Source organism: Blennius ocellaris (genome assembly GCF_963422515.1).
Source record: "Blennius ocellaris genome assembly, chromosome: 13".
Taxonomy (NCBI): Eukaryota; Metazoa; Chordata; class Actinopteri; order Blenniiformes; family Blenniidae; genus Blennius; species Blennius ocellaris.
This window is the reverse complement of record NC_137662.1, coordinates 8,559,195-8,574,662: the sequence shown is the minus strand read 5'-3', so window position 1 is coordinate 8,574,662 and position 15,468 is coordinate 8,559,195. Positions and strand designations below refer to the sequence as shown.

The window sequence follows — 15,468 nt, the reverse complement described above, 5'->3', positions numbered from 1 at the left end:
ATCTCCCCACGAAGACAAAGATTGGCAAAAAATCGAAGGTAAATTACCAAAAGAAGGCAAAACTGGAACTGGAAGCAAATAGACATGAAATGCAAACCACAAACTAACCACACAGATGTGAAACCATGGGAGGGAAAAATAGCACTTACAAAAAAAAAGATGAAACTATATCCCAATGTGGCACAGCTGGAAAGAGGAAACAACCACAACTTGAATTGTTTTGTGGCTCGTTTTGACTGGATTGCTTTGAGGCTGATGGCATTTGTCTCTGTATGTGGGTGTAGGCGAGCCAGTGAGTTACTCAGCTGCTTGGAAACACTGATAATGAATCAAATACGTGTATTATTCATAGCATCATTATTAAACAGATTTAATTCCCCCAAAACAAATTGTAGGATATCGCACGTTGCTGTGTGTTGCGCAGATACCTTACAGAGAACAAACACCTCCCCGGCTTCCGTACAGAGTGACGTCACGAGCAAATATGGCGGCCTGCTCTCCATAAACGAGTGGACAAATAGGAGAAAAAAAACAAACATTTAAATGCAGTTTAACATTGTGCAAATACATATTTAGACGCGCCGATTTACCCGGCGTGGTTTGCGGTCGCTGCCGTGTGGAGGTGGTCCATGTCAGACCCGCGGATACGAGCTGCTAAAACCCCCGAGTTCGGCGCTCTGTGGACCGATGTTTTCAAACTTGGTCACAAATCACAAGAAACACGACAGGCAGATGCCGCGAACAGCAACATCCCTGTGTACAGGTGAGTGTGTGGATCTGAGATAAACTAAACACCCTACTGACAGGCAAATAATCCACGGCTGGAGATATGTTTGCAGACTTGGAGGAGTGTCGGTGGCCATGAGGCCATCAAAACAAACACTGATCACACTGATATCACGCAGGGCGATCTGGCTGCATCATGTTTGTTCTCATATGTTAGTAAAGATGTGAGATTTTGCAGATGTATGCCTCACTTACATTCTTGTTATCGTGGTGAAGCTTTCGAAATCACAGTTAACGGTCTGTCAGCATCATTTATTCATAAATACACTTGCAGGGTCATTTTATAGTCTTTCCTTTCGACAATATATTTATCTCCTACTAGTCGATAGCCCTTTCATTTTCCTGCCCCCTCACTGAAAACCTGACGAAAATTGAGGGAAATGTTATGTTTTTGTCTGCATTATTTATGTATTGGTTCGTATGTGTGTATTTAAAAAAAACTTATTGCAAAAACTATTAACCCAATTTGCATTACATTTTCAGGGATTATTTGTCATGGTACAAAGACCAATGGATTAGATTTCGGGGTTTTAATGGACAATTGTTTCCGAATAAAATCCCCCCCCCCCAAAAAAAAAAAAAAAAAAAAGTCCCATGAGAGAAACCTCATGGATGAGATCAAAGGAGGTCAGTGTGTGTTACCAAGGAGCTCTCATTAGCTGGCTGGGGGCACTGCTCCCTTTCGCCAATCACAGGTCAACTCACTTGTTGGTGTTGCAAAGGTATGTGCTCTACCGAGTGCCCGTTCCATGAGAGGAAATATAAAAAAAAGCGATTAAGAACAGAATAGAAAATAAAAACTAAAATAAAAGTTGTATTGACATAAATATGATAAGATGAACTAAATCTATTGTTTAATTGAAATAATACTGTTTTAAGTCTTAATTTAAAAGAAGTGAGTGTGTCAGCAGTCGTCAGGTATTCAGGATGTTTGTTCCACAGGTGAGGAGCATTTGAACTGAAAGCTTCCAACACCCTTCATTTCACCTGCTTCCCGGGTGCTGTGGTGGCAGCCAGGACCAATCATAGTAATAACTTGTTGACAAAGTCCTGATTGATGTTCAGTTGATCACCATTTGATTTGCACAGATTTCCAGAGCCCAAGGCAACAAGGCTGCAGCAGAAACCCCGGCTTGCATAATGCCGAGTCCCCTGGAGATGTGGAAGTTTCACAGGATATCGTTTGGGACTCCACCTCTCCCACTCAAGCCAATACTGGTAACAAGAACAGATATTCATCACAGAAATTATTTATTCTGTTTATTTATACAGGATTATGCAGCATTACATGATAGCTCCTTATTTTAAGCACAGTACATGTTTTGCTTCACAACTATATAGTGTTGTGAACTTTACTCACAAAAATTTATGTTGTATTTTTTTCTTCTTCTTCTTCTTCTGTGTGTTCAGGACACAGGAGCACCAGGGTGGTGGCAATATCAGACATCGTCAACCGCATTGCACCAAAGGTCAAACCACAGACTTTCAGTTACACTGTCAGAGGTTCAGCAGGAAGATACAGGGAGAGAAGAGAAATAACACAGAATACAGCAGAGAACCAGCACTTTAGTGACATGTAATTTGGAAATATGTATTTATGGATTGTGAGAAAAGAGGAGAGAAAAAAAAGAGAAACTCTCCCAGCAGTCTGGTCCAGGGTGTCCTGAACCAGCCCTAACTGTAAGCTTTATTAAACTGAAAAGTGTTAAGCCTAACATTAAAAGTAGAGCCTGTGAAAGCATCTTTAACTGACACTGGGAGCTGGTTTCACACGAGAGGAGCCTGATAGCTGAAAGCTCTGCCTCCTGTTCTATTTTCAGAAAACCTTGGACCCTCCATTAACTGTTCTTCTGGGGTTGTATCAGGCAAACAGTTCTTTAAGATATAATAGAATCTGGTTGTTAAAACCTTTTTGGGTTAAAAGAAGGATTTAAAATCTATTCTGGATTTAACAGGAAGCCAATGAAGAGAAGGTAATATGGGAGTGATGTGATCTCTCCTGCTGGTTTCTGTCAGTTGCAGCATTTTAGATATATTGTTGACTTTTTAAAGAGTTACTTCGATTCTCTGATTGGATGTTGCAATAATCAATAATTCTCAGTGTCACTCTGAATCAACACGTTCCTGATTTAGAGACATTAAAGGTTTAAAGTTAAAAAAAAAAAAGACACGTACTTCAGGATTTTTCAGGGTTTATTGTGTCTTTATACATTTTCCACTTTTATCTTGTTTAGGATGTCAGACCTAAAGGGAGTGGCTCCTCTATGCTGCAGTGGATGGGTGACGGTGCCATCCCTTGTACACCAGAGATTCCGCGGCAAAGACTCAGAAAAAAGTCCTCTCGGTATGCAACCTCTTACACTCCAGAACACTCCTTTGGGTTGTTATTTTTACAAAAACTTTAATGCCTTACAGGTCATTTCCCGTGTAAATTATAGTCGACTTGACTTGTCATTTACTTCTGTAGGCAGAGCAGTGTGGATGATCTCATGAAGTTGGCCCGGCAGTTTGATGAGAACATGCAGCAAGACGCAGACACGTCAGAGTTCAACGCTGTCACAAATGACTGCGGGACCACGTCTGAAACAAAACCGACACCGTTTCCGGGCCACGTGAAGCACCAGAAGCGTCCGTCGTCGGCCGAACAGGTGGAGGCAGAGCTGCACGCTTTGTTTGACTCTTCCACTCAAGGAATCAGCGGCGGGCTCAGCGAGTGCTCTGCAACACCGGCCCGTTCGCAGGAAATAGAAGAGCCATCTGTGACTGTGGTTTCAACTAATCGACAACAATCAGTGCTCGGGTCCAGTGATGAGTCGGGCTCTGCCACACACGCCGCTGGGAAAACAGGACTGTGTGGTTCTAATGCAAATAACTGTGAAGACTTTGAAGATGACTGGGAGAATGACGACTTACTAAATGACCCTTTTGTGCTTGCAATGACCCAGAATCCCACTGAGCAGCATGACACAAAACCGAAAGCCACTTCCCACCCTCACACCAAGACGAATCCTGCACAGTTTAACTCTCTCTGCAAGCCGGCTGCATTCAGAGACTCTGCACATCCGTCTTCTAAGTTAAACCTCAAGCCGCCAAGCCGCAGTGCTCTCCAGGAGCTGTGTCCCAAACCAAAGACTCTCAACCGAAGCACTTTCAAGTTACAGCCTAACCCTCATTTTCAAGCCAAGGAGGTTTCAAAGTCCAGCTTCACTGCCGTACAGCCCGACATGCACATGTCTCACCAGAAGTCCGCCACCACACACACATCCCCCGCTCCTCGGACTGACAGGATCCCTAATGTTCCCAGCAGAGCTCCTCCAGTAGCAGAATCTGCTAAAGACATTTCAGATAGCTTGTGGGATGATGATGACGATGCGCTGCTCTACCAGGTATGTGACAACATTGAGAGGATCTCCAACAGTCAGCCGCAGCAAACGGCTTCCACCAACTGCCAAGAAAAAACCGACCTTGCCACGGAGAGAGGAAAGCAAAGCACAGAGCCTCTGCTAATCGACACGGCCCAGCCCACGGGCGTCGGTGCCAGCGCTAACAGACAGTCCCCATGTGCGTTTGTCCTTTCTAACTCACTACCAGGCATGAGCTGTGAAACTACAAACTATCAGGGATGGAAATTTCCCATGAAAGGGTCCAACAGCAAAGTGCATATGTCTCAGAGTTTCCCAGGAAGCCGCACAAATCTTGGCACATTTAGCCAGTGTAAGGATTCCTCTGGAAAGTTCCAGGCTGCAAATGCCAACGTGACGCTACAAACGGTGACACCCAGAGCTCTTCAGGGTTCCAAGTCCCATCACACGGCTTTCAAGAGAAACATGTCAGACTCCGCAGCGATATGCAGCAAAGGTAAGATATGCTCGTCTTAACCTTTTGTGGAACGTGTCACATACATTACTACCTTAAAGTTCTACTCTACCACTGAGATAATATGACAAATAGCCCATATTCATCCATGAACTGATTTGGTATGAAAGGCTGACATTCATGTCATGATGAGCACTCATGTCATTGCAATGAGGCCTCCATTGCCCTTCCTGCTACAGAATTATTGAGATACTTATATTTCTTTCAAAGTAGCAGTCAGATCAGAGTTTGCATCTTTAGAGAACTATTTATAGTGTTATCATGGACTTAGTCAGTGTCTGTGTCTTCTCATGTAGATATTTATACAAAAGAGGCATTTTTTTAATACCGTTTCCATCATATTTCCGCATGACAGGAGATCTGTGCAACGAATAGCCTGAGAATTAGATGTATAAAACTGAATGTAACCAGGAAACATCTGAGAAATTCACCAGAATATAACTGTTGTGTTGTAACATCTTCATTTTAGAAAATAACACTCTCTGTTTCTCAAAAAGGGGTTTAATCTGCAAAAGATTTTTCCAACTATGAGAGGCTTTTTTTGGGGGGGGGGAGTTGTCCTATAATCAGAGCAGTGCTGTATTCGGATGCTGACTTTACATGTTTGCTCTCGGAAATGTATCTACACACACTTGTTCTTCCACTGCTCTCAGCGATTTGGTTTAAAACTGGATGCTGATGTAAGGGATCACAAGTAAAACAGATGTTGCCTGTTGTTCTTCTAATCGTTGACAGTCGAATCTGTGTGCGCATGAGAAATTCTCGCCAGAAAGCAAGTAAACACAGCGTCATGGCTTTAATTTGTGACCCTGCAAACAGGCCAAAGCTTCAGGAAGCTTCATTGCCAATGAATAGCAGGCTGGACTTAGATGAACTTTTTTTTTTATAAATGTATTTCCAAATGAACTTCATTCCATGTTAACAAATTAAAAACCGGTTGGTCAGATGGCTACATAAATGTTCTGAGTTAGTGCTCGTTTCCACTATTTCTTTCTCCTCCTCAGGTCTTTGAAAATGTCAAAATTGCATTTCCTGATCACAGTAATAAAATCATCTTCAGTGTTTTTACTCGTTCTTCTCTCTCTCTTCTGCCTTTTCCAGTGTTTGTCACGAGCCAGACCAAAGGGAAGTGCACAGCAGCCGAGATCGAGAGGAAAAAACAAGAGGCCTTAGCCAGGAGGCGACTGCGAATGCAGAATGCGTCGCATCACAAAGCAGCTCCGTGATGAGAAAATGCTTGTCTTTTTGTTTTGTTTTTTAATTTAGCTGCACTTACACATTCACATCCATGTGTAATTTCGAGTCATCGATTCAGTTATTTTGGGAGTCAGTTGTTCTATTTTGAAAACACGCGTCACATGCTGAGTGCACGCGTGCAGAAGGAGCGTGCAAACTGACAAAGAAAATGCAACTCAGCCTGAGACAGAAATATTCTCACTGTCTGATAAGAGTGCCAACCATGATTCCGCCGTGTTGCATCGGTGCTAGAAATCACTGAGCACAAGTCTCCTGTTGTATCAAACAGCTGCTCAGGATCTTGTGTGGGTTTTTTTTTTTTTTTTTTTTTTTTCCCCTGTTACACAAACGGCCACCTCATTGCTCTTATTGGCATCCATTACTCTAACCTCTATGTATTTCGGGGTTGTTGACAAGTCCAGCAGATATGATGGGCCCATTTCACAAACACTCAAATCAGTTTTCAACAAGTTCCTGCCTGAGAAGGAGGACCATTGTGATCCCGCCAAAGCCTCGGCGTGGAGAATATTTATGTTATTAGACATGAGGGATTATTTTATTATGGGGGGCTAATTGGTTCTTTTGGCCTCTTATCGTTCTACTCACCTGCTGCGCTGTGTTGTGAGGGCAGCACAATGTTCCTCTTTGTAATCCCCAGAGAATTCCTCTGTGTTCCTCCCTCAAGCCCATTCCCACCCATTACATGCCTTTGAGAGTTCCCAGGTGTGTGTGTGAGTGTGTGTGTGTGTGAGACGGGTGGTCTGCAGGTGTGTATATTTGACTATTTATCCCGTTCAGAGCACATAATAGCCGCCATCCTCCTCCCTGCCCTATCTGTTTCCCCTCCCCACCTCGGCCGACTGTAAATCAGATGGCAGGGCAATTTGGCAACAGCACAAAGGCCCCTGGTTTTTATGACTATGATTATGGTTATGATGATGACTAGTATTTATTTCAACTATCTGATGAAACCCTTGGCTAAAGCTAACAGGTGTCGAGCAGGTACAATATTATGCTCGCTGAAGGATCCCTGTAATGTCGCCATAGAGAGCAAAATATCGTGCGCCAAACAGAAGAATGGGCCGTTTCAGCACCCGCTCGTCACGCCGTACACGGAGCAATTTCTGATTATTGGATGGGAGTGGAGCGCCACAACGTCCTCTTTGTGGAGCGAGAATGATTTATGGCTGTTAGTCAGGCATAAGGCAGTAATTGCCGCAGTGACGATTATGTTACCATAGCACCTGTTTAAACTGTCTATTCTTATGTGAATGTTTTCATTTTTTGGAAGAGGAGTATTTCCAGCTTGAGACTGATGTGTGAAGACACTAATTGGAGTTGGAAAAGAGTCCAGGCTGGTGTGGTAACGATTGAGGGGAAAAGAACAACCTGGAATAGGTCCGTATTGTGGCGTAGCGGTAAGCTTTTGCCTCAGATTGTCCTCGATTTGAGTCCAGGAGGCCGTTTGCATGTTCACCCTGTGCTTGCGTGGCTTTCTCTCTGTATTCTGCATTTCTTCCACAACTGCAAAACATGCATTTAAATGTAATGAATGTCTGTAAAAAAAAAAAAAAAAAAGGTCCCTTCAATGTCTGTGATTGTTGTACATATATTTGCAAGTTTGTTTACACAATATTTTGTGATTAAAAATAAAGAAATCACCTGTCAGAAAAGCAGTGGGTCAGAGTATCGCCTGATTTTCAGTTCGCTTAGATTTTAAAATGCAAGTATTCGACATATTTTGATCTGGTCCACTGGTTAATAAGTATTCATTTATCAACTGGGCAATGGCTCCATATATGGCAATACCTGCTCATGTTTGCAAGTTCGTAGGACACAACATAAAGTTTTATAGATTTTGACTCACTTTGGTTAAGGGTTTCTAGAGACGACTTACTTGTTTGATGTTACTGGTTTAGCAAACCAAAGTTAGAGACAAGCTTTATTCTTCCCTTTATTCCCTTCTCATTTGCACATGCTTTTTTTGGCGTTCCTTCATGGCAGAGGTCAAACAAAACCCTGAGGCAAACCAGTGTGCATGATTACCAATACATTTGAAGCAGATTGATACAAATTTCCAAAAATAAAACATCCACTGTGCGGTAAAGCAGACTGCAAGCACAGCAAACATAAATTAAACATCTTCAGAAATACGACCTGAGGTAACTTCAACCAAGTGCTGAGCAGCCGTTGGAGATAGCATCTCTAATCGCTTTCCCATGCTGTGAGGCCATGCTGCAGAAAGGCTAAACACTGTTTTCATAGCTCACAGATTACCTCCCAGAGTATGACTAATACACGTCACACATACATGAGCTACCTCTCTCTCTCTCTCTCCCTCTCTCTCTATCCCTCTCTCTCTCTCTCTCTGCTTTCTTATTCTTAATCTCTAGCTATCCCTCTCTTTGCTTTGTATATCTGTATGATCTCTCTCTCTCTCTTACACACACACACACACACAGGCTGAGAGGAGGAGGTGTGCAGTGCTGTGGCAGCAGCCTGTCAGCAGCGTAAATGACCTGTGAAGAGTTTCACGGTGCGTGTCATTAGGCAGCTTTAGATTTGTTTCAACAGCGCTTTACCTGAGGGCTCCATTCATGGGCCCCCAGGTATGACTGCCCTCCCCACTGGGGGGAGTCTGGGGGGGGGGGGGGGGGGGGGGGGGGGGGGGGCTGGTGGGTGGCGGTTGCCAAATTCCCCTGCTCCCTCATCAGTGGACAGTGATGGAAAGCCCACGAGCATGATGGGGCAGCACTTAAGTATAGTGTTGGACATGTTTGGAGAGCAAGGTGTCATTTTTAACTCAGGTCTTTGAAAACATTTGTGATTTTGAGGTTTCGCTGGAAAATTTTATTCATTTTGTTTAGAATTTCTTGTCATTTTTGTCACTATTTATATACTGTTTTGTTTTTTTTTCTGACGTCACAGAGGGACTGAATCAGATATCAAAAAGCCGGGTTCACATTTGTATTACTGTAGACATTCTAATACACGTATATATATATTATGTAGACATATTGCACTGGAGTCAAACAATACAGCTGCTATTGTTCATATACCTTTCAGCTTTATTTAACAAATCACTTAGTTATCATGTTTTGCTCTTAAGTGCCAATTGGTATACACAATTTTAATGTCAACGACATAGATGTCAAAAGAAATACAATGGCCTTTTTTATTTTCTAAATTCTGGTGTGACATCACATGAATCCAAAATTTGATCTCAACTAAACATATATATAAAAAGCTTCACCCCTCTTCCTTAGTGTTTATTTTTATAGATCTTAATGTCATCACATGGGAAAAGATTGTGCATCTTGGTGGACCAGTTCTGGCCCACTGGCCATTTGTTTGGCACCTCTGATCTAAATCATTGTTTTGGGATATAAGAGGTGATAGAAAAACACTATGACGGTTTTATTAACCCACTGAAAGCTGTACAATCAACTGAATTTTATGAGATTTCATCTATTGTGCATTGTACGGCCTGGATTCCAAGAGTTTATTTAAATCGTCATGATTCAGAAAGATCCCATATTGATATTCCTGCATCACCATGCTTTATTAAGCGTGCTGATAAGGGTCTGCAGACTTAACTGTGTTTTGAGAAGCGAGACAGTCTTGCGCACAGCCAACAAATATCCCTGTTGCCACATTCCTCCGGCCTATATCTGCCAACACCTTTGCGCTACAATGGCTTTGGCCCTTTTCTCCCCAGCCCGTAATAGTCAGCGTGGGCTGTAATGGTCTGTTGACAGGTTTAGGCTGAGGTAATTTTGTTGCGAAGCTTTACAGTGAGGTGCCAAATCTTCCCCTGAGGATGGGAAAAAAAAGGGATCTGCAGAATGTTGCTATTAGCTTTCTAATACACACTTGGTGGCGTTTTGATAACAAGATTTTGGAGGGAGAGAAGCTGCAAATCATTTTCAGATCTGTGTTGTTGGCTCATCTGCAAAGGCTTGGGGCTAATTGGAGGTTGCTTTGTTATACAGTAAGAGACTCAATATGTTAGGCCGGGCGCTAAAATGTTTTAGTGGTGCGAGCTCCTGTGAGTTGTGTGCTCTCGAGTTAAAATGGCCCCCGCTGTGTAGAGACACAGTTCATTATTTGCAGCAGGACTGCATAAAGAGAGGCCAGCTGAGTGGAACTCCAGCTGCTGCAAACACACACACTCGCGAGGACGGAGACGCACCATGGAAAATGCGAGGGGGAAGTGAGACTGCGGAGGCCAAGGGGTTCCCTGAGCAATGTGCAAAGCAGATAAACCACACACACGCACGCATGCACACAAGCACCTGCCAGATGACCATCTCCTGTGGGATACAAGTTCCAAGAGTCCTGAATTCGCCAAAGCCTCCTACCTATCGCATACACATATGTGAGAACAGAGACGTACGTTGGCTGTTGTGAAGTTTCTCGGGGTCACGCTGGGTCCTGCCTGTGCCTGCCGTTAGCGAGCGGCTAATGATATTCGGACTTTGTTCTGTTGTATCATCTGGCTCTAATTTAATACTGGTCGCACAGGCAAGAGGGAGGTTGGATTACATAGTACTTAAATGTTTTTTATTGGATATTTTTCAACCAAAAAAATACAGCTTTGAATGCTACATGCTTGTTATAAATACTTGTTTACTTTTATCCTGTCACTACTGAAAATATTTGGCCCAATTCTGTTCCCCATTAATCATCGACCACTTGTGATATATAGGAAATTCTAAAACTACCAGTAAGCAGAGAAATCGAGCTGTGGCATTGTAGCTCCCAGCCATGTATTTGTAACAGGAACTTGTCAGTATTTAACGTTGAAGTTATTCTGGAAAAAGAGAAAAAAAAGCAGTCACTCATTCACATTTTTGACAATTTTACGGCCATAAATCAAAAATAAATCCATCTGTCTAGTGGTGAACTTGTATATTTGAGGCTTAACCATGACATTCTGTTACTGTTCTAGTATTTGTATATAGAGAGAGATCAAATTTAGTTTTTTGTAATAACAACAAATGCTGGCCAAGTAATCATCTTTTAAAGGCGAGTGTTTGTTGATATGAATCCTTTCCCTTACAGTGGAAGATTCTTAAAAGAACACTTTTCAAAGTGGTTTTCTGCAAATCAAGATGTTTTTATCAAACTCTCTGTTGTTTATATCACATAGAATATTACCACTATGAAAAACATGTAAAAATGTGTGTAATTAAGCTTGATTCAATTTGTTTCAGAGATAAACAAAGGGATGTGCTGAAAACACACAAAGGAAGATCTACTTGACTAATATATTTTTACGCCCTGAATGTGCTCTTCTCTTTCTGTATGTTAAATCTGAGATACACAGAGAAAGCCTTCTTATTTTGATGAATGAGGAGGCAGACAAGGACATCTTTTTAGAGAACTTTCTGGTCCCACAACTCTCTTCCAACCCTTTTAATTGAATATCCGCAGCCATGCATCACTGCCAGTATAGATATTGTTGACCCAGCGTGGCCATAGTGGACAACATTCTCATCTCAGAGAGAATATCCACACTTCAAGTTTGGCACTTGCATGTTCTCCCTGTGTGTTTTTAGGTTTCTCTGGTTCCCCCCCACCGTACATTTTTCCATAGGTGTGAACGCGAGTATATACGTTTGGCTTTCTGTCTTTGATTGGAAGTTGTAGGAATGGATAACTACATCTCCTGCTAACCTGCTGGCAATTATTTCAAGTAACTGAGAGGAGTGAAATGTTCTTAGAAAAATGTTTTTGCAGGTACTAACTCCAAACACAATAACATTAACCTTTAGTCCAGCCTGGTGTGGCTCCTATTTCCAATCGGATCCCTAGAAACAACATTTTTCCTAACTTTAAGACATTTCAGTACGTCAGGGGTGTTTCTTTTTCCTCTGAGCAAGTACAAAAACACACAGAAGCGAGAGGTTGGTCAAAGTCCAGGACAAGCCCTGATTTCTGTTTATTATCTGTATTCCCTTTTCCTCGTTCTGATGAAGTACGACAGCTAGAAGAGGTGTGAGGAGACCCATCCAAAGAGGAAACACTCACAATACAAACACTTTTTTGCATCTCGTACTTACGGCCACGCCACATGCCAAGTACCGAAGAAAAGAAAAAGAATGCCAGCAAACGAGAATGTTTGTAGCACAGACCTCTCCTCAAAGGCAAATTGGGAGTCCCCAGTCAAATTACTCGAGCTGTTTCCAAATGCAAATATGTGTTATCAAATCAACAAAGCAACTAAAGATGCAAATCGAGAGATCCGTGCTGCTCGTTTAGCATCTGTTGGGAGGAAAAGAAATGAAACATTTCCATCAAGACTTCTCCCCGTGTTTTCTCCGCTGAGAGCGTCGCAGATTTGTATATTTTTGTTTGAAGATTTGGTTTTGAGAGTCTTCACAAGGAGCCGAGGCCTTTCTGGCAGCGTGGGAATTCACCAAGAGCAACAGAAACAGGACGATTTTGTCGGGTTAGATCGTCGCCAGGTTTGTAGCACGTAGGAGGGAGGGACTGGAAACAAGGGAGACGTCTGAGCCAAGATGACGGGTTTATCCCTGCAGCTAAAACGCACTCTGCCCCAGAATTAAGGTTTGGAATTAAAAGTCCAGAGTGAATTAGACTTTGTGTTCGTTAAAGGCATTTATCAGTCAGTTGCAAGCACACCATGTTCGTGAGGGTGATTTGTTTTCCTTTAATATTTATTAAGAGCGGCGCCTGATTTATGAAGCACTCCACTAACACATTATTTTCTGAATTATGAAAATTTTAAGTGCTGAAAATAAATCACTACTTTATATTCCGCTGCGCTGCGTGGATATTTTGCGCTGGTTTATTTTCTAGGTGTTTTCCTTTCAACAGATTGCGCAGTGTGGGGGGTGATGGAGAAGCCAGGCAAGAGCACAACAAATCCAAAAAACATAATGAATCACATGTGGCCCTCCAGCGCTGCAAATCCACCAGGAGAGCCCCCTGACAAGTCAAGACTTCTCGTGACTGTGTGTGGTTCCTTTACTGCCGATCATCACAAACGGACATCTTGTCTGCGGATTAATACTCAAAGCGTGCTCACAGCTGGTGCCTTTCTTCTTTATCTTTTCAACACGGCGCTTGTGGATATTCAATTCCCGACTTTGTTTACCCCAAACAAGCTGCTGTTGCTGCTGTCGGTAAGACATGAAAAACATATACAATGTGAAAGGAAGACCAAGAAGGAATGTTTAGAGAAGCTTATGTGTGAAGACTGTTATTAAATAGATGTGGTGTAATTATGCAAAGACATAAAACTAACAGTTTGAATCAGGGTCACTTCCTATTTCCAGAAAAGGAGTCAAGCGGGTAGAATGGCAGCAGCAAATGCAAGAAATATTTGACAGAAACCAAGAAGTGTGAGTAACTTACAGAACGGTGGTTCCCAAACTTTGTGGTTGGACACAAGACACGAGAGAACTTTTGACATTATCTGAAGTTGTCAAAATGGGATTTTCAAATGTCAATTAAAACAACAAAACAAAGTCGAGAGCCAACATTTTCGGGTTTTTTGTTTTCAAGTTTTCTGTTTTTGCATGTTTCTTTAGTTGGGTGAGTCAGCCACTGCTGACATTAAAACAAAGGGCCAATTCAAAATGAAAAGGGTCATCAACAGAGCTAATACCACTTTTTCACATGAAAACAGAAAACTTTTCTCTGTTGCCACAACAACGTTGTTCGGAGCCACTGAAAAACACAACTTTTTGAAAATTGCTCCCAAAGTAGAACTTTTTACAATACTCCAACTTAGTCTCCATGTAAATGGGGGAAAACACAACTTTTCAGAAACATTGCTACATGCATGAGCACCACACCTGTGGTGAATAGTTCTCCTGCACATACGTGAATAACAAAGGCGGCCTCCAGAGTATCATGACTCCCAGTCCATACACATATATAGTTGATGTACAATGTGCTTGCCATTGTTGATGTTTATAGTGCATTGTTTTCTGCGTAAGTATTTTCATCACAAAAACAAGCAACAGCGCCAACTGGTGGCCCAACATGAAAACTACATATTTTCCATGGATCTGCCATTTCTGTGCAAACAGACATCACTTTCAAAGCGTTGCAGTGCAAACGTGAACCTTTTCTGAAATGAAAACGATGAGCTTTCACTTGATAGGTTGTCATTTAAATGGGGCCTATGACAACAGTCGAGATGTTTTATATCACTAATCAATACTCTTGGAAACTTCCAATCCCACTTTTTGGAAGAGCATGTCAATGCATCGGATCTGATTAGTACAACCATACACTTTTATGGTCATGTGAACACACTCAATGCATTAACTCTCTTCTGCACAGCATGAGGGACTAAAGAATATATTGTCTGCACAAATGCTCAAAAAAGCTGACCTAATTCTGAAAAAAAAATGTTTTAAATATCCACAAACACACATCCAGTGTAAAGGTCTTTCATATGGCTGGAGGAATATATTACATTTTTGTTTATATTTTAGTTTCTTGGCTAATTATGTGAAGGTCCAGTCATTTTTAGTACACCGTGTGTAGATATTCAACTTTCCTCTGGTAACATGTGACCACCTCACCTCCACAGTGGTTTTGTCTATCAACAGCGTCAAAACACGCCTGTCCTGTGTTACACATGCCACCTTGACATATAAGGTCTGTTTACATGCGTCTAACCCCCCTCCCAACATCGCCACGTCGCGCCTCAGCCGCCCACACACAACCCACACTAAAGGTTACCATGCTGGGATTTTAATCTACATGTGAAATGTGCTTCTCTACGCCTTTCCTTCTGTCTAGTCAGCAATCTGGCTATTGCCCTGTGATTCAGAGAGCCTTGCTTTATTGATTGAATGGGTTTTAGTTTGGAACACACACACGGGAAAACAGCAATCCATCCACGTACACACATACTAGTGACTTTGTTGCAAATGGAGGGAGGGAGAGGGATGAGTGTCAAGCCTCACGTGATGGGCGAACATCAATCATTGCCTGTCAGCCTCAGCTTTTTTTTTTCTTAACCCCCCCCAACCACTTCGCCCCTCCTCCACCTCCTCTACTTTTTTCAGCCTCACTGATCAGCCTTTGTTTTCAGTGTGTGTGTGTGTGTGTGTGTGTGTGTGTGTGTGTGTGTGTGTGTGTGTGTGTGTGTGTGTGTGTGTGTGTGTGTGTGTGTGTGTGTGTGTGTGTAAAAACAACGCCGCCTGACCACATGGACAAGACGCGAGCAGCCTGCAGGTGTTATCGTTCTCAGCTCCCAATTAAATCTTGTGTTATTCACTCTCGTACCTCCAGGTCATGATGATCACTGTGCATTTTAATAAGTCCTTCATGTATCAGCCATGAACGTTGTAATTCCAATGAAGTTAGCGAGCATTTTCCAATCCATGTCACTTTGTTGCCTCTTATACATCAATGGTTGAGATGTGTTTTGTGTAATGAAGGCACTCAGCTTTGATACCTACTCGCAGACTAAAACAAATACATATTTATTGCAGCATATATCAACATCTATTCAAAATATATACATGTATATCCTTTGCCCATATTTGATATTCTGTGTGTCACATGTTTAAAATTTCCGGG

At 42.3% G+C, this 15,468-nt stretch overlaps 1 protein-coding gene across 1 annotated transcript; it reads left to right on the top strand.

Moving 5' to 3' along the window:
* Positions 1-531: 531 nt before the first annotated feature.
* On the top strand, positions 532-7,494 carry etaa1b (ETAA1 activator of ATR kinase b). The gene is made up of 6 exons (XM_080508192.1): positions 532-763; positions 1,876-2,004; positions 2,197-2,255; positions 3,021-3,130; positions 3,254-4,644; positions 5,764-7,494. Exons 1-6 carry the CDS (start codon positions 688-690, stop codon positions 5,886-5,888), a joined length of 1,890 nt encoding a protein of 629 aa, XP_080364318.1. The 5' UTR covers positions 532-687; the 3' UTR covers positions 5,889-7,494.
* The last annotated feature ends 7,974 nt before the right edge of the window (positions 7,495-15,468 follow it).